The sequence below is a fragment of the Equus asinus genome, chromosome 13, assembly GCF_041296235.1.
Source record: "Equus asinus isolate D_3611 breed Donkey chromosome 13, EquAss-T2T_v2, whole genome shotgun sequence".
Taxonomy (NCBI): domain Eukaryota; kingdom Metazoa; phylum Chordata; class Mammalia; order Perissodactyla; family Equidae; genus Equus; species Equus asinus.
In genome coordinates, this window is record NC_091802.1 from 21076197 (window position 1) to 21101861 (window position 25665).

General features: G+C 36.4%; 1 protein-coding gene across 12 annotated transcripts in view; it reads left to right on the forward strand.

The window, feature by feature from the left end:
- NF1 (neurofibromin 1) overlaps positions 1-25665 on the forward strand; it is a 240627-nt gene that overhangs the window by 115483 nt on the left and 99479 nt on the right. For 10 of the 12 annotated variants that reach the window (XM_070482735.1, XM_070482740.1, XM_070482736.1 and 7 more), the window contains 12 exons: positions 673-1113; positions 1505-1644; positions 1897-2019; positions 2761-2844; positions 3571-3687; positions 4276-4457; positions 4577-4788; positions 7480-7641; positions 7777-7880; positions 13453-13588; positions 21327-21389; positions 25395-25553. In XM_070482735.1, the coding sequence (XP_070338836.1) occupies positions 673-1113; positions 1505-1644; positions 1897-2019; positions 2761-2844; positions 3571-3687; positions 4276-4457; positions 4577-4788; positions 7480-7641; positions 7777-7880; positions 13453-13588; positions 21327-21389; positions 25395-25553 (1923 nt within the window). The remainder of the gene's footprint in view (positions 1-672; positions 1114-1504; positions 1645-1896; positions 2020-2760; positions 2845-3570; positions 3688-4275; positions 4458-4576; positions 4789-7479; positions 7642-7776; positions 7881-13452; positions 13589-21326; positions 21390-25394; positions 25554-25665) is intronic. The other 2 variants (XM_070482741.1, XM_070482738.1) reach the window with 1 other exon arrangement.

Below are 25665 nucleotides of genomic sequence, written 5' to 3' on the forward strand. Positions count from 1 at the left end.
ACCTGAAAGCAGTATGTAATGGAAATTAAATTTGAAAAATTTTTTCCACACATCTCTACCCCATAAACTAAAAGGATCACAACTCTTTGAAGATTCCTCCTCAGTCAGATTACAAATTCTTGTAGAGTCTGATTTTTGTCTTTCTGTAAACTTCCTTCATTACTCTCTGTTTCTGTCTTCAGTGGTTCTTCCGCTTGATTACTCTCACTCGCTGTGTGTGAAATGTATATTAATAGTAGTACAATGTTTACAAAGCTGGCCTCAGAGCACTTGGACTTGGTTGATCACTCAGTTAATAAGTGAACACACTACTTGGTTAAAATCTCCAAATGCTTATGTTTCTTGAAGCAGCACAGACGTTGCCTCTGTGTCTAGGAATTGATATAAGCAAGTCTTATGAGAGTACGTTTCTTTCTAAGCAAGAGTCCATCACTCCCTTTATATCTGATACATGTCCGTGTTTATCACTACCCTCAATTCTGTAACACTCAACTGTCCTCCAGCAGTAGGGTACCTTGATGTGACTAGAAATGGTGGAGTGAAGACTTGGATTTTTTAAATGTAAAAAATGTTCTTTTGTCATGAAAGAAATATTGGATAAAAAGTAATTTTTCAAATCTCTCAAACCAGTTTAGGTTGAATTCATGCTTTCCATAAAAATTTTGTGTTTAGGCTGCTGAAAGCCTTCATAAGACCATTGTTAAGAGGCGAATGTCTCATGTGAGTGGAGGAGGATCCATAGATTTGTCTGACACGGACTCCCTTCAGGAATGGATCAACATGACCGGCTTCCTCTGTGCCCTTGGGGGAGTGTGCCTGCAGCAGAGAAGCAATTCTGGCCTGGCAACCTATAGCCCACCCATGGGCCCAGTCAGTGAACGCAAGGGTTCCATGATTTCAGTGATGTCCTCAGAGGGAAATGCAGACACACCTGTCAGCAAATTTATGGATCGGCTGCTATCCTTAATGGTGTGTAACCATGAGAAAGTGGGACTTCAAATACGCACCAACGTTAAGGATCTGGTGGGTTTAGAATTGAGTCCTGCTCTTTATCCAATGCTGTTTAACAAATTGAAGAACACCATCAGCAAGTTTTTTGACTCCCAAGGACAGGTAAAGTGTTCTTTCCTTTATTTTTCACCCTTTCTTATGAATAGAGTGATCTGTTTGAAATAATGAAACCTTTTTCTTTTAGATGATGTAATTAGATACTGGCATGAACATTCACTCACAATTTTTTAAAAAATAGGCGAAACATTTCAGAAAGGAGAATCATCTAATGTAGGGATCAGTTTGCTTTTCAGGAACTCTAGTGTATGAGTATGCTTTTGTTTATGAATGTCTCGGGTATGGATATGAGTGTCTGAGTGTATGTATGTGCCTGTTTGGATATATGCCTGTGGGTGCATTTCTGCACATGTATAACATTTAGATCAGGCAACTGCATCTCTCTCTGATGTGTCTGCTGTGCATTGATCCCAAAGTATATTTTTTCTTTGTATAGGTTTTATTGACTGACACCAATACTCAATTTGTAGAGCAAACCATAGCTATAATGAAGAACTTACTAGATAATCATACTGAAGGCAGCTCCGAACATCTGGGGCAAGCTAGCATTGAAACGATGATGTTAAATCTGGTCAGGTAAGCATTCTACTGAAATGTAGCAGAAACACATTGGTATTTGTAGTTATTAGTGAAATAGTTTGCCAACCTTTTCTTTATTGCACCCAAATTAGAGTGTGACAATAAGGTAACCAGAAGTTACGTATATTCTCATATAAATAAAATAAAATAGTTACATTTAATCATTGTACTTAGTGATTAAACCATTTGGAAAACCTTCTCTTTTGTTTATATCTGATCATTTTTTTGAATGTTTCTGTGTCTAAATAGATACGTTCGTGTACTTGGGAACATGGTCCATGCAATTCAAATAAAAACGAAACTGTGTCAGCTAGTCGAGGTAATGATGGCAAGAAGAGATGACCTCTCATTTTGTCAAGAGATGAAATTTAGGTGAGTTCTCAAAAGAGCAAAGTAGTAGGGTCTTATAAACATTATGTTAAATGAAGTACGGAAAAATAGTAGATCCCTGATTATCGTGAGAAGGGGGGGAGGTGTAAAGGAACCTTTTACATATGTGTTTTTCTTTGCATGTCTTTTCAAATTTCCTTAAGCTTTGTGCCCATGACAGTGCTCCTCTTTTCTAAAATTCTACTATATTTGACCTAAGAATTTGATCCTAAGATTTGATTCAAACTGATACCATAACTAGGGGCTGATGTGGAGGATCAGTATCTAAGTTCCCCATGTTCGCGCCCGTCTGACTGTTAGATCTGTGATAGTAGTATCTCTCTTATAAAATTGTCGGGTCACCTGGGTGATTTGACACATTATTTGTGCTATTAAAACATCTTATATGGGGCCAGCCCTGTGGCCAAGTGGTTAAGTTTGCACGCTCCGCTTCGGTGGCCCAGGGTTTCGCTGATTTGGATCCTGGGCGTGGACATGGCACTGCTCATTAGGCCATGTTGAGGTGGCATCCCACGTGCGACAACTAGAAGGACCCACAACTAAAATATACAACTATGTACTTGGGGGATTTGGGGAGAAAAAGCAGAAAAAAAAAGAAGATTGGCAACAGTTGTTAGCTCAGATGCCAATCTTAAAAAAAAACCAAAATCTTACATGGCTAAAGGTGTACGTATGACTTTAAAAAAGTTGTTTGCTATTTTCCTTTTCTCTCCCATTCTGTAGGAATAAGATGGTAGAATATCTGACAGATTGGGTTATGGGAACATCAAACCAAGCAGCAGATGATGATGTAAAATGTCTTACAAGGTAAAAAAAGAGAATGTCCTTTAAATATTAGTAGGTTTACTCCAGGCATTAGTACTACTTCATTATAGCTATGATATGTGTATTTTATGTGTATTAAAATTGTCTTTTTGGATATCAAGCTTTTGCATTTGAATTATATAAAGATATTAATCTTTATTTTTCTCTCTTTAACTGAAAGAGTTTTATTAAAAAATGTGTGAGAGAGAGAAAGTGTTATGTATAGAAATTTAGTGTTATCTATTTAGGAAAGAGATTCGACAGTTATTGGAAAATAAGGTATGTAAAGCCTTAGACTGTATTTTTTTTATGATTAGATAAAGGTATTATTTGAAGAACTTAATTGTTTTAAGTCTTTCTAAAAAGTAATTGTTTGCTCTAGTCATAAATGCTTATTGCTACAAAGCAGAAAATAATTAAACACTATGAACTACATAGTAAGCATTCACGTATGTTTCTTTGGCCAGGCTTGGTTTATAGTGCACGCCTTTGATCCGGGGTAGTCGTTTTGCCAAGATCACTTTGTAGAAAGTTACCGTCACCCTCTCCCACCTTGAAATGTTTTGCATTCTAGGGTCTGCATATTAACTCAGATTATTTAGGTTGTCCTAATAATTTGTTTCATGAAGTAGTTCCTGAAGTTTGTGTCTGTCAGGAAGAAGTTTATTTGAGGGGAAGGTGGAATGGAAGAACTTGAAAGACTGAAGATCTTCACATTTTTTGCTTCAGGGATCTGGACCAGGCAAGCATGGAAGCAGTAGTTTCACTCCTGGCTGGTCTCCCGCTGCAGCCTGAGGAAGGAGATGGTGTGGAACTCATGGAAGCCAAGTCACAGCTATTTCTTAAGTAAGTTTCAGTCACCAAAACACAAAGCAAAAAACAAAGTCCCACACACAACAAAGCAAAGAAAGTGTAACCAAAGAGGCAAATGATCGTATTTAGGAAATGGACCTCATTGCTTTGGCATTATGCCATCGGCGGCTGTCTCATAAAGTGCAACACATGCATGATGTCATATTCCCTATGACAGAACTGGGATAGGAAAACAACTGTGTTTTGTGGTTTTTAAAGAAAATAATCGTATCATTGAAGTTTATTGGCAATAAAACTCAGTTCATCTCATTAAGTCATTTAAAATGGCATTGTCTAAACTATTTGGACCACTAATTTCATATGCTAAACATTAAAAGTGATGCATTTGCCAGGGAAGATTGCATCTATTTGGTGCTTATGTCGTGAGATGTGTACTGGGATTTGTCAGGATAAAACCATATTCAACATAGCACACTTGATAATGAGCCATGCTGGCTGACTACCCCAAGCCTGGAGAGAAGCAGATACCCAGGGCTGCTCATGTGATGCATATGTGATGATTTCAGAATGTCTGGTTGATGTGGCATTCACTTTGTAAGGGTCAATCTTTTTATTTCTCAGGTATTTCACATTGTTTATGAACCTTTTGAATGACTGTAGTGAAGTTGAAGATGAAAATGCACAAACAGGTGGCAGGAAGCGTGGCATGTCTCGGAGGCTGGCCTCACTGAGGCACTGCACAGTCCTTGCAATGTCAAACTTACTTAACGCTAACGTGGACAGTGGCCTCATGCACTCCATAGGTGAGATAAAATGAAAGCATCATGCAGAAATTTAAAATCTAGAGAACTGGCATGTAAGACAAGTAGAATTCCTTCAACAAGGCCATGTTAGTAAACTTGCATCTGTCTATTCATATCAGGTTTAGGTTATCACAAAGATCTCCAGACAAGAGCTACATTTATGGAAGTTCTGACAAAAATCCTCCAACAAGGCACAGAATTTGACACACTTGCAGAAACGGTGTTGGCAGATCGGTTTGAGAGGCTGGTGGAGTTGGTCACAATGATGGGTGATCAGGGAGAGCTCCCTATAGCCATGGCTCTGGCCAATGTGGTCCCTTGTTCTCAGTGGGTAAGTTCATTGAGTAAGTGGGGGAGAAGAGTGTGTGGCACAAGGCAGATGCTTCAGATTTCATTTGTTCAATGAATGTTTATCGAATGAATTTCTAAAACTTTAGAGCTGGAAGAAACCTCAGGTATTATTTGAGTGTTTTTTGGCTGTGGGGAAGTGGTTGGAGTTCTAGCCCTCACTAGTATTCATAAGTTTGAGGACCTTTTTCCTCATACTTAAAGTAAAACTCGAACTCCTTACCTGTCCCATTGAAAAATTTCATTTAAACATTGATAAAAAGAAAATTAAAAGCACTGATCTGACCTGGTGCCTTCATATCTTAAATGAGACAATTAGGGTTAAACCTCATGTTTAGTTAGTAATGTCAGAACTAAAACCCAAAGCTTGTGCCTGTTCGCTACCTCCAGTTCACAGTTCTTTTTTCTATAACACGTTGTACAATTTTCAAAAAACGTAAGTGCTCTATTTGCATTTGAAATTATGTTGCTTGTTTTAAACCCTGAAGATATAATATGGTACTGGCCTCTTAAAAAATTTTCCTAAAATCATGGTAATTCTTAATAATATATGTTAAACATTTGAGAAGCATTATCCCTTTCCATGTTAAAAAACTATTTAGTCTGTATTGTACCAAAAATGACTTCAGTTTGGTAAATTATAACTAATAAAGTAATCTGTCATTGCCTGTAGATTTGTTTCTGCTTAAAAGCTGTAGGATCTTACTTCTCATACGTAAAGTAAAACTGAAATTCCTTACCCTGACCTATGAGGCTCTGCCCAACCTGGGCCTCGCCTTCTTTCTCACATCATCTTATGCCATTTTCCTTCTTGTTCACCAAACTTAAGCCACGCAGCCGTCGAACATGTGAGGCTCAATTCCACTCAGAGCACGCTGGTCGCCACTGCTGCCATGGCCTGCAGTGCTGCTTCCCTGGTTTCTTAAATGGCCGACTTCTTGTTATTCAAGCTTCAGTTCAAGTGTAGCTTTCTTAGTGAGGTCTTTTCTGGCCATCCACTCAAAACCACACCCACAGTCATTCTATCACATTGCCTTGTTGTATTTTGTTTGCAGCATTTGTTCACTCTGTGAAATTATCTTGTTTCTTTGATTAGTTGTTCTCATTCCACCAGAATGTGAGCTCCATGAGAGCAGAGACCTGGTCTGTCTTGTTCACTGTTGCAGTTCCACTTCTTGAAGTAGAGCCTGGCGCATAATAAGGACTCAGTAAATAATTGTTTAATGAATGATGATGGGATCCTACTGTAGCTGAGGAGTTGGAAAAAGGAAATTATTGAAATCCTCTTGAAGCCTAATATTAGTTCACAAATCTTCATATGTTTTGAAAATGGGTATTCTGAATTACTTTTTCAGTACCTACTTATAGTCAAGCACTAAAAATTATCAGTAATTTTCTTAGTAAAAAGGAATCAGTTAAGTCCAAGAAGCTTTAATTCATTTGTTTTCTTTCAGTAAATTGTTTCCAATGAGTTTTATATTAAATGCCTTTTTTTAGGACTTTTATATTAGGCTAGCTCTATTAGAGCTGTATCTAATGAAGGACAAAATACAAGAGAACTTTTTAAAAATTTAATTCTATTTTGTAAATTTTAAATTCTGTTGCTTAAAGTTTTTAGAATTTTGTGGGGGAAGAATTAGAGTGGGGAAAAAACATTTCACACAGTAGTCTAAAAATAGTTTTATTTTGTAACTGAATTATGTCTCATAATTATACTTGACTTTAAGATGGAGGATAGAATTTTTATATCTAGTCAAATACGTATTATATAACTGTAAGGAGTATGACAGAATATTGGATCTTCTTTGGCTTCTAGATTATCTGTGGTTAGGATTGTTAAATTTTTCCTTTTCTCAAGTATCAGATTATTATAATCCTGGGACCAGGCAAGAATTAGAAGAGCTATGGGCCATGATCCTGGCCTATGTTTTCACTGCTTGTAGGTTGGGGCGTTTTTTTTATGGCTACCCATGTTCTCTCTAAATCTCTTCGCAGCTTGTGTGGTTAAATGGTGATTTACTATCCCATAGTTTTTCTTGAATGTACCAAAACACACTTCACTATGGGGAATAATGAGGGTTATCATAGAGTTTCTAGATGGGGATTAGCTGCCCAGCTCTGCTTTGTATGTAAATCTTGCTAATCTCTTGGTTCTGAATGCACAGCCCAGGTCTTTTTCTGAATTTCTGTAAATCCTGTAGTCTTTCCATTTTTGTCATTTCTCTGCCTAGCACATGTTCATTGTTCACTGAGTTTCCATCACTATATGAGAAGAGAGTAGAACTCTTGCGGTCACCAAAGTCTTGTTCCTGCACACTGATTTTCTAAGAAAATGATTTCTGCGTATCGTACTGAACCCTTTGCCATCATCTTCTATGTCTACTCTTTTATTTGTCATGTAATTTGAGTTGAAACCTGGATTTTTTCTGTCTCCCTAGTAAAGCTTAGGCATCTCTTACCTTTCTTCAGTGAATCCTTAGAACTAACGACTACTGTAGGCGTATAGGAATAGTTATCTATCATAGACAAATGTACATAGATAGATCCCAGGGAAAAATTGGTCACCATTTACCTTGATTCAGCAGGTGGTTATCAACTTTGGATTTGCCTTTCACTTTCCTGCTTAAGAAAAAATGGAATTGTTCACAGTAACACAATTTTGTTTTGTTCTCAGGATGAACTAGCTCGAGTTCTAGTGACTCTCTTTGATTCTCGGCATTTACTCTACCAACTGCTCTGGAACATGTTTTCTAAGGAAGTAGAATTGGCAGACTCCATGCAGACTCTTTTCCGAGGCAACAGCTTAGCCAGTAAAATAATGACCTTCTGTTTCAAGGTTTGTATCCATTCATCTTTTTGTGAGGAGGTATGTCAGACAATGATTATGTACAAATGTACAGAGCAGAACATCATCTTTAATGCAAGATATTTGGAGCAAGCATAATAAATTCTTCCTGGTGTATTTTTTTAGGTATATGGTGCTACCTACCTACAAAAACTCCTGGATCCTTTGTTACGAATTGTGATCACATCCTCTGATTGGCAACATGTTAGCTTTGAAGTGGATCCTACCAGGTTTGTCATCTTCTCATCTGTAATTGCTCTCCATTTTTTGACTACCACTACATGGGGCAAGGCCCTCACAATTTCTCCCTTTGATTCTTAAAATTAGTCTTTAATTATAAAAGTCACACACAAATACATTTTTCTTAAAAAAAAAATTACAAATGTCATTAAAAATGTCTTTGACTACCGCCTCTAGAGACATAGCACTGTTACTAGTTTAGTCTGTTATTCTGTTCTTTTTCAGTACATTTGCATATACATATGTTTAGTTGAAGAAACTGTATATTATAATGTGAGTGCTTAATATAAATGGTAACATCGTATACATGGTTTTGCAACTTAATTTTTTTAACTTAATCCTATGTCTTAGATCTTTCTATGCCAATTATAAAGATTAATTTCATTTTTTTAACTGCTGTATAATTTATTTGGCCAATACCATATTGATCCCATTGACTTTTGTAGTAACTTCCTAATTATTGTCCCAGCATTGTCTTTTTCATGTCATTTGCTGTAGGAATTATTCTGAAACCTAAATCTTTTTTGTCACTTTATTTCTTGGAAATCATCAGTTGTTCCCCCATTGATTGCAAGATGAAGTACAGAGTTGTCTTACTATAATCCGCCATCAGCCCTTGTCATTCCTTCGTGTGTTCCCTGGACTTTAGCTCCAGTGAAATATGCACGCTATATATTTTTTAAGTAGCGTGACACATAGGGTTCACTGGGGTTGGAGATGCCTAATAAATAATATCCTTCTTCCCTGCCTAAGTTCAAAACCAAAAGGGTGGAGGGAGGAGGGATGGGCAGGAAACATTCAGGAATCAGCTATCACTTTTATTTCTGATAAAACTGATTGGAGAATGTGACTGTGGATCCTGTGGGCAAATAGGCTTGCTAACACTTCACCTTGAATTACTCTCATTTACCCCATCCCTTGCACAGCTGGATAACTACAGGTTTCCCTCACAGGGTCTGCCAAGCTTTTTACCACACGAGTAGAGAGCAGACCAGAATACATCTTTTCAGTAGGCAAACATATCTAGAGTGGAAAGGATGGCGCTGAGCTAAGCATGCTTGACTCTTTTTTCTAACTCACTCCTCCTCCTCTAGTGAGGAGTGGCTTAGAAGGGAAAGAGGCCAAGAGGTAATGAAGGTGCAGTTTTTTAAAATTACCATCTCTTTGAAGCTTTCTACCTGTCACCAGGTGCCATTCATATACACACACTACACTTGAATAAAGAAATAGTCTTTATTCTGTTCTACATCATCATTGTAACACTTAATTGTTATGATGTATTTTATGAATTTATCTCCCCTCTAGACTGTTGGCTCTTTTGTATTTTGTATATCTTTATATCCTTCTATGAATATTTAGCATGGGATCTAGCTTATAGTTGACATTTCATAACTATCCATTGAATGAGTGAATTTTAAACACTTATGTTATGCTTGCTTTTCCTAAGCCACATCTCTTGTCTTTCTTTCAGTTAGGACCTTAACATTATTTTGTTTTTTATTTTCAAGCTCAGAGTTTCTCGATGGTAGCTCTTCCAAAATAATTTTTATTTAGCAACTTTGTATCAGTTAATATTTTTGGCTCTGTCTTTGCTGAAGTATCAACTGTAATATCTAATCAGAACTCTGGCACTAAATTAGCCAATTATTGTTAAAATAGTTAAATAGTTATAGTTTAAAAGCTTAAAGCGGGGCTGGCTTGGCGGTGCAGCGGTTAAGTGCGCACGTTCTACTTCGGCAGCCCAGGGTTCACTGGTTCACATCCCGGGTGTGGACACGGCACCGCCTGGCAAGCCATGCTGTGATAGGCATCCCACATATGAAGTAGAGGAAGATGGGCATGGATGTTAGCTCAGGGCCAGTCTTCCTCAGCAAAAAGAGGAGGATTGGTAGCAGTTAGCTCAGGGCTAATCTTCCTCAAAAAAAAAAACCTAAAAGCAACATTCTTTTAAGCCATCTTGTATGTTGTTACCATTAAGCAATGTTACTTTCTAAAGGTTAAAGAATTACTTAGGGAGAGAGTAAATTAACTGCCTAAAGGAAATCTACTGCACTAAGTACTGTGGTGCAGACAAGAGAGCTAGATGACAAGCCTATTACATTCAGGTGACTTAAAATCAAACTGAGGTCTGCCCTGACATGTAAGGAGCTTGGAAACTGACACTCCTATGTTCATAATAAGAAAAAGTTGAAATCAGAAAATTGGCAGCTTTTCTTAGATCCATCAGAAAATTGAAGTTACAGAGCAAATCACCACCTAGAGAAAAGCAAATACAGAGTCCCAGCTTCCCAGGAGAAACTACTGAGCCAGTAGCTGGGAGGAACACTTAGACCATGATTGATGAGCTGCTGGAGATTGAGTGTGGATTAGTTTGAGAGTTAAAACTCCTGGGGGCCCAGTCTTATTGGGACCCCTGCACTTTTGTTAATTTGACCTGCAGAGGCCCACCAGCTTCTCATGGTGAAGATGGGAGGAGAAGCTCTCTGTGCTCTGGGCAGGGGAAGGGGAAAAGTAACCATTTTGAAACATGCCTGTAGTGTTCTGTTCTCCCTTACAGAGGCCTGTCCTCAAGGGAAACTACTTTACCAAAGCCTTGTCTGACCTGGAGGATGGGTAGTTAGCCAACTTCAGCTACCTCTAGGCTTCCTGCCTCTCATAAGAGGGAACAAAAGGGCTAAGAAAATCTTCTGAAAGTCACAGTCCAGGGTTTCTGGCCCAATAAAACAATGGAGATATAATCATAAGATTGTAAACTGCTTCCCCTCCCCAAGGCCTCACCACCACATCAGTGGGAGTCCAGTGTATTAACAGTGGATTACAGCTGAGAGATCCGCACCCCAGAGACTGTTGAAGAAGAATTTCTAGGGAAACCCAAAGACAACTAGGCAGACAAAAACAAGGACACTGGAGGAAATTGATACCTACAGCTGCAGCAAACATTTAAACACAACGTAAGTCCTAGCCTGGTTAACATAAAACCTTACGCTAAAGACCTGTTTATCTCAGTTCTTGCTACCCAATACATCTTGGGTCTGACTTTCAAAAAACATTAGAAAGCATGCCGAAAGGCAGGAAAAATCGTAGTCAGAAGAGACAAAAGCAAGCGTCAGAACCATACTCAGATATGGCAGGGATTTAAAATAACTATCATTATTATGTTAAGAGCTCTAACAGAAAAAAAGTGGAATATGCAAGAATAGGTGAGCAGTGTAAACAGAGAGATGGAAACTCTAAGACAGAATCAAAAGGAAATGCTAGAAATCGAAGACATTGTAACAGAAGGAAAGAATGTCTTTGGATGGGCTCATCAGCAGACTGGACACAACTGAGGAAATCATCAGTGACCTTGAAGAGACGTCAATAGAAATCTCCCAAAACTGAAATGCAAAGAAAAAAAAAGCAAAATGAAAATGAAAGTACAGCTTATCAAAATTTGTGGAAGATAGTGAAAGCAGTGCTTGGAGAGAAATTTACAGCATTGAATGTTTACATTAGAAAAGAAGAAAGACCTAAAATCACTAATCTAAGCTTTCACTTTTGAAAACTAGACAAAGAACAGCAATATAAAATAAAGCAAGCAGAAGGGAAGAAATGAAAATTAGATTAGAAATTAATGAAATTAAAAACAGGAAAACAAAAGGATTAACAAAAACAGAAACAAAGCTGATTCTTTTAAAATCAAACAGAGGGAAAAATTTCATACACTCAAACACTTAAATGATTGAACACCAAGCTTCATTATAGATCAGAATTAGTGGAATAGCCAACAAGTTATTGGTGTGTGGGAGACAAGAGCGCTGTGGCTGGCAGGTGTTGTTTTAGGGGAACACCTGAAACAGCCGGCAGTGTACCTGCTACTATGTTGCCTTATTAAGAAAAAATTCCCACAAAGTAGACAAGAATCGTTCAGGTTTCTATAAGTTTTTTCTGGCCTTGTTAAGTAAATTGTTAATCTTTTCTTTCATACCACAAAACTCCTATGCCCTCCATATCTCAGATTTGAATTACTGTTGTAGTTTCTTAGCTAATGCATGCAGACAGTCCCCATATTTAGACCAGTCTCTTTTCTGTTCTCCATATATTCCAAGTTCATTTTCTGCCTCTGGCTTCTCAGCAACCACCAGCCGTGTGAATTAATCATGCCTATCTCTGGTTTGCTATTTTGCCTTTTATATCCTTGAATTATTGTACTCATTACTTAGTGTGTACATGTCTTTCTCTTTGAAAAGGTCAAAGGCCAATTATTGTTGCATCTCAGCACCTGGCACTAAGATGGCCAATGATAGATGCACATAAATGTTTGTTGGATTGAATTGAGTACCTGCCCTGCCTACTTCCTCTTTATGAAATACCCTTACTTCTTTTTGCCTGTGCAAATTTTATCCCTCCTTTAGAACTCACCTATCTCCTGAAATCTTTCCTGCCTTGTATTCCACATTAATTTCCAAACTCTTACTGTATCCATATGCTGCACCAAACAGTGAGCTGCAAGGAATCTGGAGTGATTATTTGAGTGTCACAAGCATTTATGTAGTATGTAAATTAGTACAGAAATGAAAAATTACTAATTAAGAGATTGAAAACATGTATTTGCTCAGTACTTACTTCGTAAGGTACTGTGCCAGTTTTTAATGGGACAAAGATGAATACTTCCTTCAAGGAGCTTATAGATTTATAGGGGTGGTAAGACACATAACAAGCAGGTAAGTAGTGAGTTTCTTAGGTGGTGTCTTTTGAGAGTTCGCATTATGTCAGTTGGGAAGCTTGAGCGAAGCTTGTGGATTTGATGGCTATTTAAACCTCACAGTGTAGGCTTGATTGTTATTCTTGTCTTATTGACAAAAAAAGTGAGGCCCAGAGAAGTTAGGTATCTTGACCAGGGTCATAATGCTCAATAGTGATAGAGCTGAAATTTAAATCTAGTAAGTCTGCCTTCCAAATCTCTGTCTGTAAAGACAACACCAAGACTTTAGAGGTCATACTAAGAATTAGCAACTTGGGTGTGGGCAGTAATGGAGTACAGCAGGCAAAGATGACATCGGAGGTCACCGGAATGATGTGATTGAGTCGGTGGTGGTGCCATTGGCAAGATGGGGAACACACGATAAGACATAGGAGTAGGAGGAAAAATAAGTTAATTTTGGGCAAACTGAGTTTTAGATACTGGTGGGAGGGACCCATAACAGTTAGAAGTATCAGTCTGGATATGAAAGGCAATTCAAAGTAGGAGAAACATAAATGGCCACAAAATGTAGGAGAGCATGTCTAACTTTTTACCAGAAGTCATGGAAATAAAAGTTAAGATAGGAGATGCCCTTTCCTACCTACTAGGTTGGCAAAAAACTAGAAATCACATACTAAATTTGTGAGAATACAGGGGGATAAGAATTTTATACACAATTCTCAAAAATGCCTTTTTTACGGTTGGTTTGTTCAAATCAGGATCCCGGCAAAGTCCACATTTTGCATTTCGTTGAATGTCCCTTAAGGAGTCTCTTTTAAGGAGTGTTTTTGTTTGTTTGTTTGCTTTTAATTGATTTTCCCTTTTCTCTTTTTTTGTAGGTTAGAACAGTCAGAGAGCCTTGAGGAGAACCAGCGGAGCCTCCTTCAGATGACTGAAAAGTTCTTCCACGCCATCATCAGCTCCTCCTCGGAATTCCCCCCTCAGCTTCGAAGTGTGTGCCACTGTTTATACCAGGTATGCTTACGGATAGAGATTACTGTTATTAATCCAAAACTAAATGTAAAAGAATGCTTTTTCAGAAACGGTTTTAGCTGCCGATAGTGGGTGGTCGATAATACTGAATCAATTTGGATGAGTAATATGTTAAGAATTGCTATTGGAATTGGCTTTGAAAGAAACTTAAATATTGCTTAAGAGCCTGTTTGAAGTATTTTGAGGGGGTACTTTAAAAATAATAAATTTTCCTTGCATCAGAAGCAGGTTTAAAATGTGCTAATGGATATGGTTGAAATGAGATTTATGGAATCTTTTTTGGTTATCTTTTGCCTAAATTACTCATAGCATCTTTCACATATGAGGGAAGTCTACTTCTTGCTTTTTGCATTGTGAAAAGCTTGATCTATAATTTTGATTTCTTCATTAAGATGGAATGTTTTTGTGTCAGGTTGTCCCAGGACAGACTGATCTGTTTCTGTTATGTAGAGTGCTACTTATAAAATAGATGGCATCATCATTCAGATCAACTTAGTACACTTTCTGACACTAGCACGGGAAGCAGTGCTTCTGAGTTCAGATGTCCACAGTCATCCCCTGCTTGTTGAGGAAATTAGGTCTGTGTTCTTTTATGGCTTCCACTGTGTTTTTTGAATTGCATATACAGTTTTAGGAGCAATTTATTCATTCCAAGGGAGATGAATGCAAATCCACATTAGCCTGTTTAAACTCTGATTCTGGAAGAAACATTAGTGGACCTGGAGTTTGGGACAGGGTGGACATAGGAAAAGAATTTATGCATTTACCAAAACCATGCCTTTGTGTCTCTTTCTTTGCAGAGTCATCCCCAGCCATTTGTTTTTTTAGCACAGGGTTTCCGTTGCTTAGAGACAAGATCAGTGAAATCACCATTTTAAAAAGCTGTTTAAGGCTTCATTTATTTATATCAGACAAAATAGACTTTAAACTAAAAATGGTGAAAAGAAAAAAAGAAGGTTATTATTTAAAAGAAGGTCATTATATAACAATAAAGGGGTCAATACATCAAGAAGATATAATAATTATAAATATTTATGCACCCAACATTGGAGCACCTAAATATATAAAGCAAAAACTAACAGAGCTAAAAGGAGAAATGAACAGTATACAATAATAGTTGGGGACTTTAATACCCCACTCTCAACAATAGATAGATCATCTAGAGAATCAATAAGCAAACAGCAGATTTGAGCAACATTATAGACCAAATGGACCTAACAGACATATTGGGAACATTCTGTCCAACAACAGCAGAATACGCATTCTTCTCAAGCACATGGGGAACATTTTCTAGGCTATACCATGTCTTAGGCCACAAAGAAGCCTTAGCAAATTCAAGAAGATTGAAATCACACCAAATATTTTCTCTGACCACAATGGCATGAACTAGAAATCAATAAAAGGAAGAAAACTGGAAAATTCAAGAGCACGTGGAAATTAAACAATACTGTCCCTGAACAACCAGTGGGTCAAAGAAGAAATTAAAGGGGAAATAAAAATTCATTGAAACAAAAGAAAATGGAAACACAATATACCAGAACTTGTGGGATGCAGTGAAAGCAGTTCCAAGAGGGAGGTGTATAGTAATAAATGTTTACATTAAGAAGCAAGAAAGATCCTAAATGAGCAATCTAATTCTATGCCTTAAGGAACTAGAAAAAGAAGAGCAAACTGAGCCCAAAGTTAGCAAAGGAAAGGAAATAATAAAGATTAGAGTAGCAATAAATAGAGAACAGAAAGATGATAGAAAAGATTAACCAAACTAAGAGTTGGTTCATTGAAAGATAGAACAAATTTAACAAATCCCTAGCTAGATTAACAAGGAAGAAAGAGAAAGGACCCAAATCAATAAAATTGTGAATGAAAAAGGAGATATTATACGTCATACCACAGAAATTCAAAGGATCATAAGAGGCTACTATGAGTAAGCTATACCCCAACAAACTGAACAACCTGAAGAAATGGAAAAATTCTTAGAAACATACAACTTACCAAGAGTGAGTCAGGAAGAAATAGAAAATCTGAATAGACCAGTTACTAGTAAGGTGATTGAATCAGTAATCAAAAATCTCCCAGCAAAGAAAAGCCCGGGACCAGATGGCTTCACTGGTGAATTTTACCAAACATTTAAAGAAGAATTAACACTGGTCCTTCTCAAACTCTTCCAAAATATTGAAGAGGTGAATACACTCCCAAACTCATTTTATAAGGCCAATATTATCCTGATACCAAAACCAGAAAAGCACACAACTAGAAAAGAAAACTATAGGCCAATACCCCTGATGAATATAGATGTAAAAATTCTCAGTAAAAAATTAGCAAACTGAATTCACCTGCACATTAATTGGATCATTCACCATGATCGAGTGAGATTTATCCCTGGGATGAAAGGGTGGTTCACCATATGTAAATTAATCAATATGATACATTGCATTAATAAAATGAAAAGAATTATATGATCATTGTAATAGATGTAGAAAAAGCAGTTGACAAAATTCAACATCCATTCATGATAAAAACTCTTAACAAATTAGGCATATAAGGAACATATCTCAACATAATAAAGGCCATATATGACAGGTCCACAGCTAACATCACACTCAATGGTGAAAGGTTGAAATTTCTCCTCCTAAGATCTGGAACAAGATAAGAGTGCCCACTCTCACCACTCCTGTTCAATATAGTGTTAGAAGTCCTAGCTAGAGCAATCAGGCAGGAAAAAAAAAAGTAAAAGATATGAGAATTGGAAAGGAAGAAGTAAAATTATCTCTATTTGCAGATGACATGATTTTATATATAGAAAATCCTAAAGACAGAACTAAAAAACTGTTAGATCTGATCAATGAATTCAGTAGAGTTGCAGAGTATAAAATTAACATACAAAAATCAGTAGCATTTCTATACACTAACAATGAATTTTCTGAAGAAGAAATAAATCAATCCCATTGACATTAGCATCAAAAACAATGAGATACTTAGGAATGGATTTAAAGAGGTAAAAGATCTCTACTCTGAAAACTATAAGACATTGGTGAAAGAAATTGAAGAAGATACAAATAAATTGGAAATATCCTGTATTCATGGATTGGAAGAATTGCTATGTTAAAATGTCAGTACTGGGGCCGTCCCGGTGGCACAGCAGTTAAGTTCGCATGTTCCGCTTCTCCGCGGCCCAGGGTTCACCGGTTCGGATTCTGGGTGTGGACATGGCACCTCTTGGCAAAAAGCCGTGCTCTGGTAGGCGTCCCACGTATAAAAAAAGAAGTAGAGGAAGATGGGCATGGATGTTAGCTCCGGGCTGGTCTCCCTCAGCAAAAAGAGGAGGATTGGCAGTAGTTAGCTCAGGACTAATCTTCCCCAAAACAAACAAACAAACAAACAAAAAACCATGTCACTACTACCAAAAGCCATCTAAAGATTCAATGCAATCCCTATCAAGATTGCAGTGGCACTTTTTTTTTTTTTACAGAAGAAGAAAAAGCACTCCTAAAATTTATATGGAATAGCAAAAGACCCCAAATAGCCAAAGAAATCTTGAAAAAGAACAAAGCGGTAGGCATCACACTTCCTGATTTCAAGCTATAGTCATCAAAACAATGTACTACTGGCATAAAAATAGACAGGTACACCAGTGGAATAGAATCGAGAGTCCAAAAATAAACCCAAGCTTATAAGGTCGACTAATATTTGACAGTGGAGCCAAGAATACTGAATGGAGAAAAGACAGTTTCTTCAATAACTGGTCCTGGGATAATTGGATATTCATATGTAAAAGAATGAAACTGGACCCATATCTTACACCACGCACAAAAGTTAACTGAAAATGGACTAAAGACTTAAATGTAAGTATGAATGTAAGACCTGAAACCATGAAATTCCTGGAAGAAAACATAGGAATAAAGCTCCTTGACTTGGGTCTTGGGAATGAGTTTTTGGACATGTCACCTAAAGCACAAGTAGCGAAAGCAAAAATAAACAAACAGGACTACATCAAACTAAAATGCTTCTGCACAACAAAAGAAAGAAACCATCAACAAGTGAAAAGACAACTTACAGAATGGGAAAAAATATTTGCAAACCATATACCTGGTAATGATTTAATATCCAAAATACATAAATAACTCATATAACTCATAACAAAAAACCAAATACCCCAATTAAAAAATGGGCAAAAGACTTGAATAGATATTTCTCCAGAAAGATCTACGAAAGGCCAACAGGTGCATGAAAAGATGCCCAATATCACTAGTCATTAGGGTAAGGCAAATTAAAACCACAGTGAGATATCACCTGACACCTGTTAGAATGGCCATCATCAAAAAGACAAGACATGCTGGCATGGTTGTGGAGAAAAGGAACTCTTGTGTACTGTTGGTGGGATTGTAAATTGATACTGCTACTATGGAAAACAGTATGAAGGATCCTCAAAAACTTAAAAATAGAACTACCCTATGATCTAGTAATTCCACTTCTGGGACTATATCCAAAGGAAATGAAAGCACTAACTCAAAAAAATATCTGCAACCCCATGTTCATAGCAGCATTATTTACAATGGCCAAGACATGGAAACAACCTAAATGTCCATCAATGGACGAATGGATAAAGTTGTGATATATATGTACAGGGACTATTATTCAGCCATAAAAAAATGAGGAAATCCTACCATTTGTGACAACATGAATAGACCTTGAAGGCATTAAGATAAGTGAAATGTCAGATATAGAAAGACAAATACTGTGTGATCTCACTTATATATGGAATCTAAAAAAAACCCCAAAAAACCAGACAAACTCACAGATCAAACTTGTGGTTACCAGAGGTGGGAGTTGGGGGAGGGGGAATTGGAGGAAGGTGGTCAACAGTTACAAACTTCCAGTTATAAGATACATAAGTATCAGGATGTAATGTACAACATAAGGACTCTAACACTGCTGTATAGTACATAGGAAAATTGTTGAGAGTTTCCCTCACAAGGAGAGAAATTTTTTGTGTTTCTTTCTTGTCTATTTATTGTATCTATATGAAAAGATGGGTGTTAGCTGAACCTATTGTGGTAATCATTTCACAATATATGTGAATCAAACCATTATGCTATATGCCTTAAACTTATATAGTGAGGTATGTCAATTATTTCTCAATAAAACTGGAAAAAAAAGAGAATGTGTTTGTGTCAGGTTTTCCCAGGACAGACTGATCTGTTTATTTTATGTAGAATGCTACTTATAAAATAGATTGTATCATCATTCAGATCAACTTACTACACTTTCTGACACTAGCGCGGGAAGCAATGCTTCTGAGTTCAGATGTCCACAGTCATCCCCTGCTTGTTGAGGAAATTAGGTCTGTGTTCTTTTATGGCTTCCACTGTGCTTTTTTGAGTTGCATATGCAGTTTCAGGAGCAGTTTATTCATTCCAAGGGAGATGAATGCAAATCCACATTAGCCTGTTTAAACTCTGATTCTGGAAGAAAAAGTGGGCCTGGAGTTTGGGGAAGAGGTGGGCATAGTGGAAAGAATTTATGCATTTACCAAAACCATGCCTTTGTGTCTCTTTTGCAGAGTCATCCCCAGCCATTTGTTTTTTTAGCACAGGGTTGCGGTTGCTTAGAGACATGAGCAACATCAGTGAAATCACCATTTAAAAAAAGCGGTTTCAGGCTGCTATGTGTGAATTTTTCCCTCATTGCTATTTATAAAGATATATCTACGAAAAAAACTTGTCACCATATACATAGATGATAAACCATACTTAGCATTAAAACTCTCTTAATTTATCATGACTTTTTCTGCCTTTTCAAAACAGCTCAAGGAAGCTTAGGAGAGCCCCACGTAATTTTTTAACTAGTTAAATCTGAGACTAGAGAGTGGCTTAGTTATAATATGAAACCTAGTAAAGTGAATAATATCTTCTCTTAAGTTTGGGCATTGTTCAGGTTTCTCTTTAAATCTAAATTAGTCATTATTCTGTTTATAAAGCTAGGCAACAAGAAATGGTGAGCACATATTAAAAACAGTCTGCGTCAACTTCCTGGTTGGCCTGGTACTAACTGTTTGCAGAGAGCAGATGGATTGCTAAAGTAGCAGTGGCTTTGACTTTAGCTGGTTAAAAGTGAATGGGTACAGACTACCTGATTTTACATGGTCTAGTCGATTTTAGTAGAAATTCATGTGGTTGTCACCCTAAAAGAAAAAATTATTTTTGTATCATCAGTAAACTTGGAGTCCAGTCTGAGAGAATGATTCTGATAAGGTAAAAGGAGCAGGGCTTGGCTCTTAGTAAGTACTTAGGAAATATTTAATGAAGGAATAAATTCCCCCATTCCTCCCACCCAAGTACACAAGAGTCTTGCTAGCTTTTATAGTGAGAAAGGCAGGGAGGTTGTGAAAATAATTCAGAAAATAGAGTCAGGTGATAATTGGTGGCTTATTAAACACTATGTGTTGTGCATTTTAAAGCACTCTATAATTTAAAAAAAAGTGTATGAAACTGCATTTTTGTGATATATGTGGTTACTAGTGACTTTATATATAGTCTAAAGTTTGAACCAAAGCTCCATGGGACAAGAACTGTGTCTTGTTTTACTGCTGTCTCTCCCAATGCCTAGAATGGTATCTAGCATGTGGTTGCACAGTAACTACTTGGACGGACAGGTGGATGAACAAATGTCGAACTTTTAACTTAAACCCAAGTTATTATGGGCTATAGTGTTGGGTGCACCGAATACCTAGAATAAAATGCCATGTATGGTGGATTAAGGAATTCTAATTTGGTTTTAAAAATAATTGTTGTGCTTAGTCTAGTCCAATCAGGAGTCTTTTAATTTTAAAAGAATTCTTTGGCCTAGAAGGAGCTCTGAGAGATGAAACCAATATGTCTCTGTGGGTTTTGGGAGGTTTTGGGGGGTTTTTCTTTTCTTTTTTTGAGATACTCTGATAGATTGTCAAATATGTGAAAAATTTTAAGCAGGATGACAGTTTTATTCTATAATTTTCTCTGCAGTTTCTTCACTTTAATATTAATTAATGCTTATTTCTAGTTGAGCTGATAACATTCTTCTCCCAAATGTTGCAGAGCTTTTAACCTCCTTTGATTAGAATTTCTTCAGGAAGTAGCTTGCAAACAGAAAAATGTGTGACATTTAAAGAGTAATCTTTCTTAGAGAGATTTTTAATTCAGAATCTCTAAAGTGAAATTTTCTATTAGATTTAGCCATTTAATGTTTATTTTTTTAATTAGTAGGATCTAAATTAAATGCCAGCTGTTGAAAAAAGAACTGTAAGTCAATTGAAGGATACACAGAGAAGTATTTATATATCAAGAAAAAGTGATGTAGACACATAGAAGTGTTTTTAGTGTGTGATCTACTTGTAATGAACGTTTTATATAAAATTTATCAAAAACTAGGAATTAACTGAAATGTAAAATTGAATATCCTCAAAATCACTTGGGGAGAGCTTTTCTGTGATTTATAGCCAGAAATAGTAGATATGATTGTCTCAACATTTCTTGCTGTTTATTTAGTGCTTTGGCTTAAAATTGTAATAAAAATTAAAATCCAGAAATAAAATTCATCCCTCAAAATTCGGTTGATTTCTAATTTTTTGTTGATTCCATTTGTGTTGCATTTGATCGTGTAGTTTTATGTACAAGCCAACATTGTTTTTGTTGCTGTATGTAGTTGGTGCTGTGACCTGTTTGTGCTCATCTCTGTTCTGTAGGCAACTTGCCACTCCCTACTGAATAAAGCTACAGTAAAAGAAAAAAAGGAAAACAAAAAATCAGTAAGTTTGGAGAACTTTTTATTAGCTGTTTCTTTCAAAGCAAAACAAAAATCTTTTGCTGTTTGTTCAGAACATCTTCACTTCAGCCTATTTGACTTCACTGTGAAATCATTCTACTAATTCTGGCACAAAAGAGCTTTCATTTCAATTAACCCTGGAATTAAGTTACATTGAAACATTCTCTGTGTTCCTTTGGTTGGATTTATCCCAAAGGCATTTTGGGGGCTTTTGTTACATTGGATATCCCTGGTCTAATTTTATTATTGTTATTTTAAAAATGATAAATGAATGCAAAAGAAACTTAATTTCAAGGCCTTAGGAAATGCTGACTCTTCATTCTTGCTGCTTGTTTGCAGGTAATGTGAGTGGTTTCTTTTCCTAGAGGTGAAAGTTTTCCTAAATTGTCAGAAGTATAAGGAGGAAAAGTGACACTTCCTAAGTCTCACCTAAAAGTTGCTAAATTTTACTTTTTACTCCTTATATTTTTATCTAGACAATTTCAGCCAGAATTTAGGTATTTTTGCTTAGATTATAAAAATCCTAATGGTTAAACCACTTTTACCTTACAGAAAATCATTATTAAATAAATGATTGGGACTGAGAAGAGAATACTTTTGAAATAAAGGAAAACTTAGCAAGTCCATATTTGTAGAGAAACACTTCCTTTTGCAAACATGATATGAATGTACTGCCTGCTTCTATGAACTTACCCTAATTTAAAAGGAAGAAAATTATGGTAATCATAATTATTTTCTTCCTGTGAGTGGAATTTTCCAAAATATGACATATATTTATTTTAAATTTGCCACTATCTGTCAGTATGCCTTATCCTTACCAGGCTGAGTACTATCTTTGTTCATATAATCCAAATGATTTTAGAGAAAGATGTAAGGAAAACCTCTAGGAGTCATGTAGATAGTTTACTTAAAAAGGTGTAATTTAGAATACAGTCATGCACTGCGTAACAACATTTCGGTCAAACGAAGTCAGCAACAGACTGCATATCCGACGGTGGTCCCATAAGATGATGTATCGTATAGTCGAGCTGTGTAGTCTGTACTATCTAGATTTGTGTTAAGTACACTCTGTGATGTTTGCACAATGATGAAATCACCTATTGACACATTTCTCAGATTGTATCCCTCTTGTTAAGCAATGCCTGACTGTATAGTATTCATCTGGTTTCATCTTTCATTCCTTGTCTAAGCTTTACATATAATAAATTTCTGTTTTAAATTAAGAACTGAATTAAAATTTAGAGACATATGCTTTTGTGTCCATTCAAGATTTTCTTTTTGAGAATGTTAAGTAAATTTGGTCAGCTGTGAGCAAATGGATTGGATTGGGTGGCCATCTTGCTTAATAAAAACATTCTTTCTAATGCTTCAGCCTTCTAATTCTCAGCATATTATGTGGGTTTAACGTAATACACACCATCACTGTTGAAATTAATTTACTGTGTCTAACACTCTCGTTCAGTGCTTTACTAATGCCATTGTGTAGTGAATCACATAAATTAAAATTCAGGCTTTCTGTGTTTCTCTAGAGCATGTTTCCCAGCCTTCCTAACATTGCTTTATTTATTAAGATTTTGTCTAAAATTGTTCCTTGAAATGTTTTTTTTCTACTAGTGTTATTTTTAGTTTTTTTTTAAGTTTCTGGGTAACACTAAGTTTTGGAATGTATTTCTCAGCACAGGTCCTCATGGAAACAAAGAATCTAATTGGTAACTTGAGATATTTTAGAACACGTTCCAAAGTATGAAGATAGTATAGTCATTATAAATTTAAAATGTTGGTTTATGGAGTTGTTGGCTTAACAAAATCTAATGATCTTTTCTTTTAAAAGCAAGGTAACTTTCTTTTGGGGTTTGTATGTCATAGATTGGAATATGTAAAACATATAGAGAAGGTTCTGGTGTATGGCCGTGTAGTCATATTACAGATAATTCTGTTTATTATACTCAAACGTATAATGTATACCTAATCTCCTTTGAGAAGTTAATTGGCTGCCAAACTCAGGTAATTAAGCGTGTATGGGTAGTGATCCTTGTGCTGATGTATGGTTTATAAGGCAGTTTTTAATCTTCTTCCTTCTTGCTAATTCACTCCTTAAAGGCTTTCAAGTGTTATAGGTTTGTTGACATGTTTCTTCTGTTTTAAGATTAAAATTTGGGAGTTCTAAAAGAACCACTCAGTAGTAGCAATGGTGATCTATGAACGTCCTGAAATTGGATGAAGAATTTTGTCATTGTGAATGTATATGCTCATTTTTCTGTTCTTGGTCCTAAAAAGGTTAAACACTGTACTAGAGTAGTAAAAGCACTTGAATTTTTAAAATTCTATTCCTAAAACTGTATTTCAGCTGAAAATAACTCTAAGTCACTATTTAGGTTTTAAAGCCGTTCTACTAAGTCTGCCATATTTAGCCGCACTCACCAGTTTCCCCTTATTTAAGTGTAAAGTTGTTCTTCATTCAATAGCAGTCAAAGTACTATTGCACAGAGAAAGCTCCCTGAGATACCTGGGTGAAATGAAGGTGAGAAGATACGAGTTATAACTCACTGCTGTTATCACCTCCTACAAAGATTGTCTTTGGCTTAAAAAAATGGTTCTCTAAAGTCTTGTTTTTACTAGTTCCCTATCAGATATTATAGAACATTATTTTGAGATTTTAGGCCGTGAATAAGAACACAGTTAAAATGTATACCCCATGAAGCACTAAAGGGAGTAGAAGAAATGAAGTAATCCTTATTCTTTCTAGAGTTAATCTGGAGTCAGTGAGCCGTGGGAATTCATGACAAGAAGTATCACTTTATTGAGGCATCGTGAGGAAAACCAGAGTTACTGCACATACATCCCTTTTTTCCCCAGGATCTTGAGAAATGCAGGTTTCTCCCTGGAATCCCAGAATGTGGAGTGAAGTGCTGTGGCTTTGCCGTTATGGTCACTGCTGCTTTAAGCAGCACTTAGCCACACTAAGCAAGAACAGTTGTAGAGATTAAAATGTTATATAAGTGTTGCCTAAAAATAAATGTATCTGTGTAGTGTATGTAAAAAATGTAAATTTCAGAATAAGATGATTTTCATATGTTAACTTAAAACAGGAGGCACTGGGAAGAGACGGGAGCTGAGCCAGTTTCAGAACACTTTTCCTGATCTCATTTACCTATTTCTTTACCTTCAGAGTAGAATGTTTTGCAAAGATAAAATAAATCCATTTTCAATATTGGGCTCACATATCTTTTGAGTGTGGGCAACCGTTTCTTGAATCCTTAACTTTTTTTGACAGAATGATAAACTGAGGTACACATAGGATTTCTCTCTCCTGCTGGTGGGATCCTTTTTTCTTTTACTTTCCCAAGAATTCCCATTCCTCTATGGTTTAAATAATAGTTAGATCCTTATATCATAAAGCATTTTTATAAAGAAAAGTAACTGACAGTAATCTTACTTGTAAGTAAGTTTTTTCTCTTGATAGGAATCTAAGAAAACTAAGTTTTGTTTTGTATCTGGCAAGCATTTTGCTCAAGAAATTCAGTTGTACCTGGTACACAACAAAATGTAAGTATTTACTATTAGGTATAGGTATAGGATGTTTCAAGGGTTGGAAACTTAGCTTCACCTTATAAGGGCTGACCACACTCTCATGTCTGTTAATCATAGTAAAATATGATAATCTTTGTGTGAAAATTCTAGTCTGCTTTTGTTACTCACCAAACCGAAAGTATAAATGATGATAAAATTGATACCTTTTTTCAGATCTATACAACTCCTTCATGAGATTTTTTTTTCCTTAGATACCTTTATTGTGCTTGAAAATGTCGGAGGGCAGGAACTGAGGATAAACTGTTTTTGCTGATATATGGGAATAGGAAAAAATAGAAATGTGTTGTTCGTGAGTTTATTCAGAGTTTTTGTGCAAAGTTTGACCTTCAAGCTCTTTCTTCCCTTTTCCTCGTTTTAATTTAAACCATATACTCAATTCTCAACTCCTTGTTTTTAGGTGGTTAGCCAGCGTTTCCCTCAGAACAGCATCGGTGCAGTGGGAAGTGCCATGTTCCTCAGATTCATCAATCCTGCCATCGTCTCACCATATGAAGCAGGCATTTTAGATAAAAAGCCACCACCTAGAATCGAAAGGGGCTTGAAGTTAATGTCAAAGGTGAAAATTTGTTTTGATAAACTAACAATTTTAAATTTCTCTTCCAACTAAATTTTCAGTTTTTCTTATTCACTGTACTTCCTCTTGAATTTATTTTTGAAATGCCCTATGG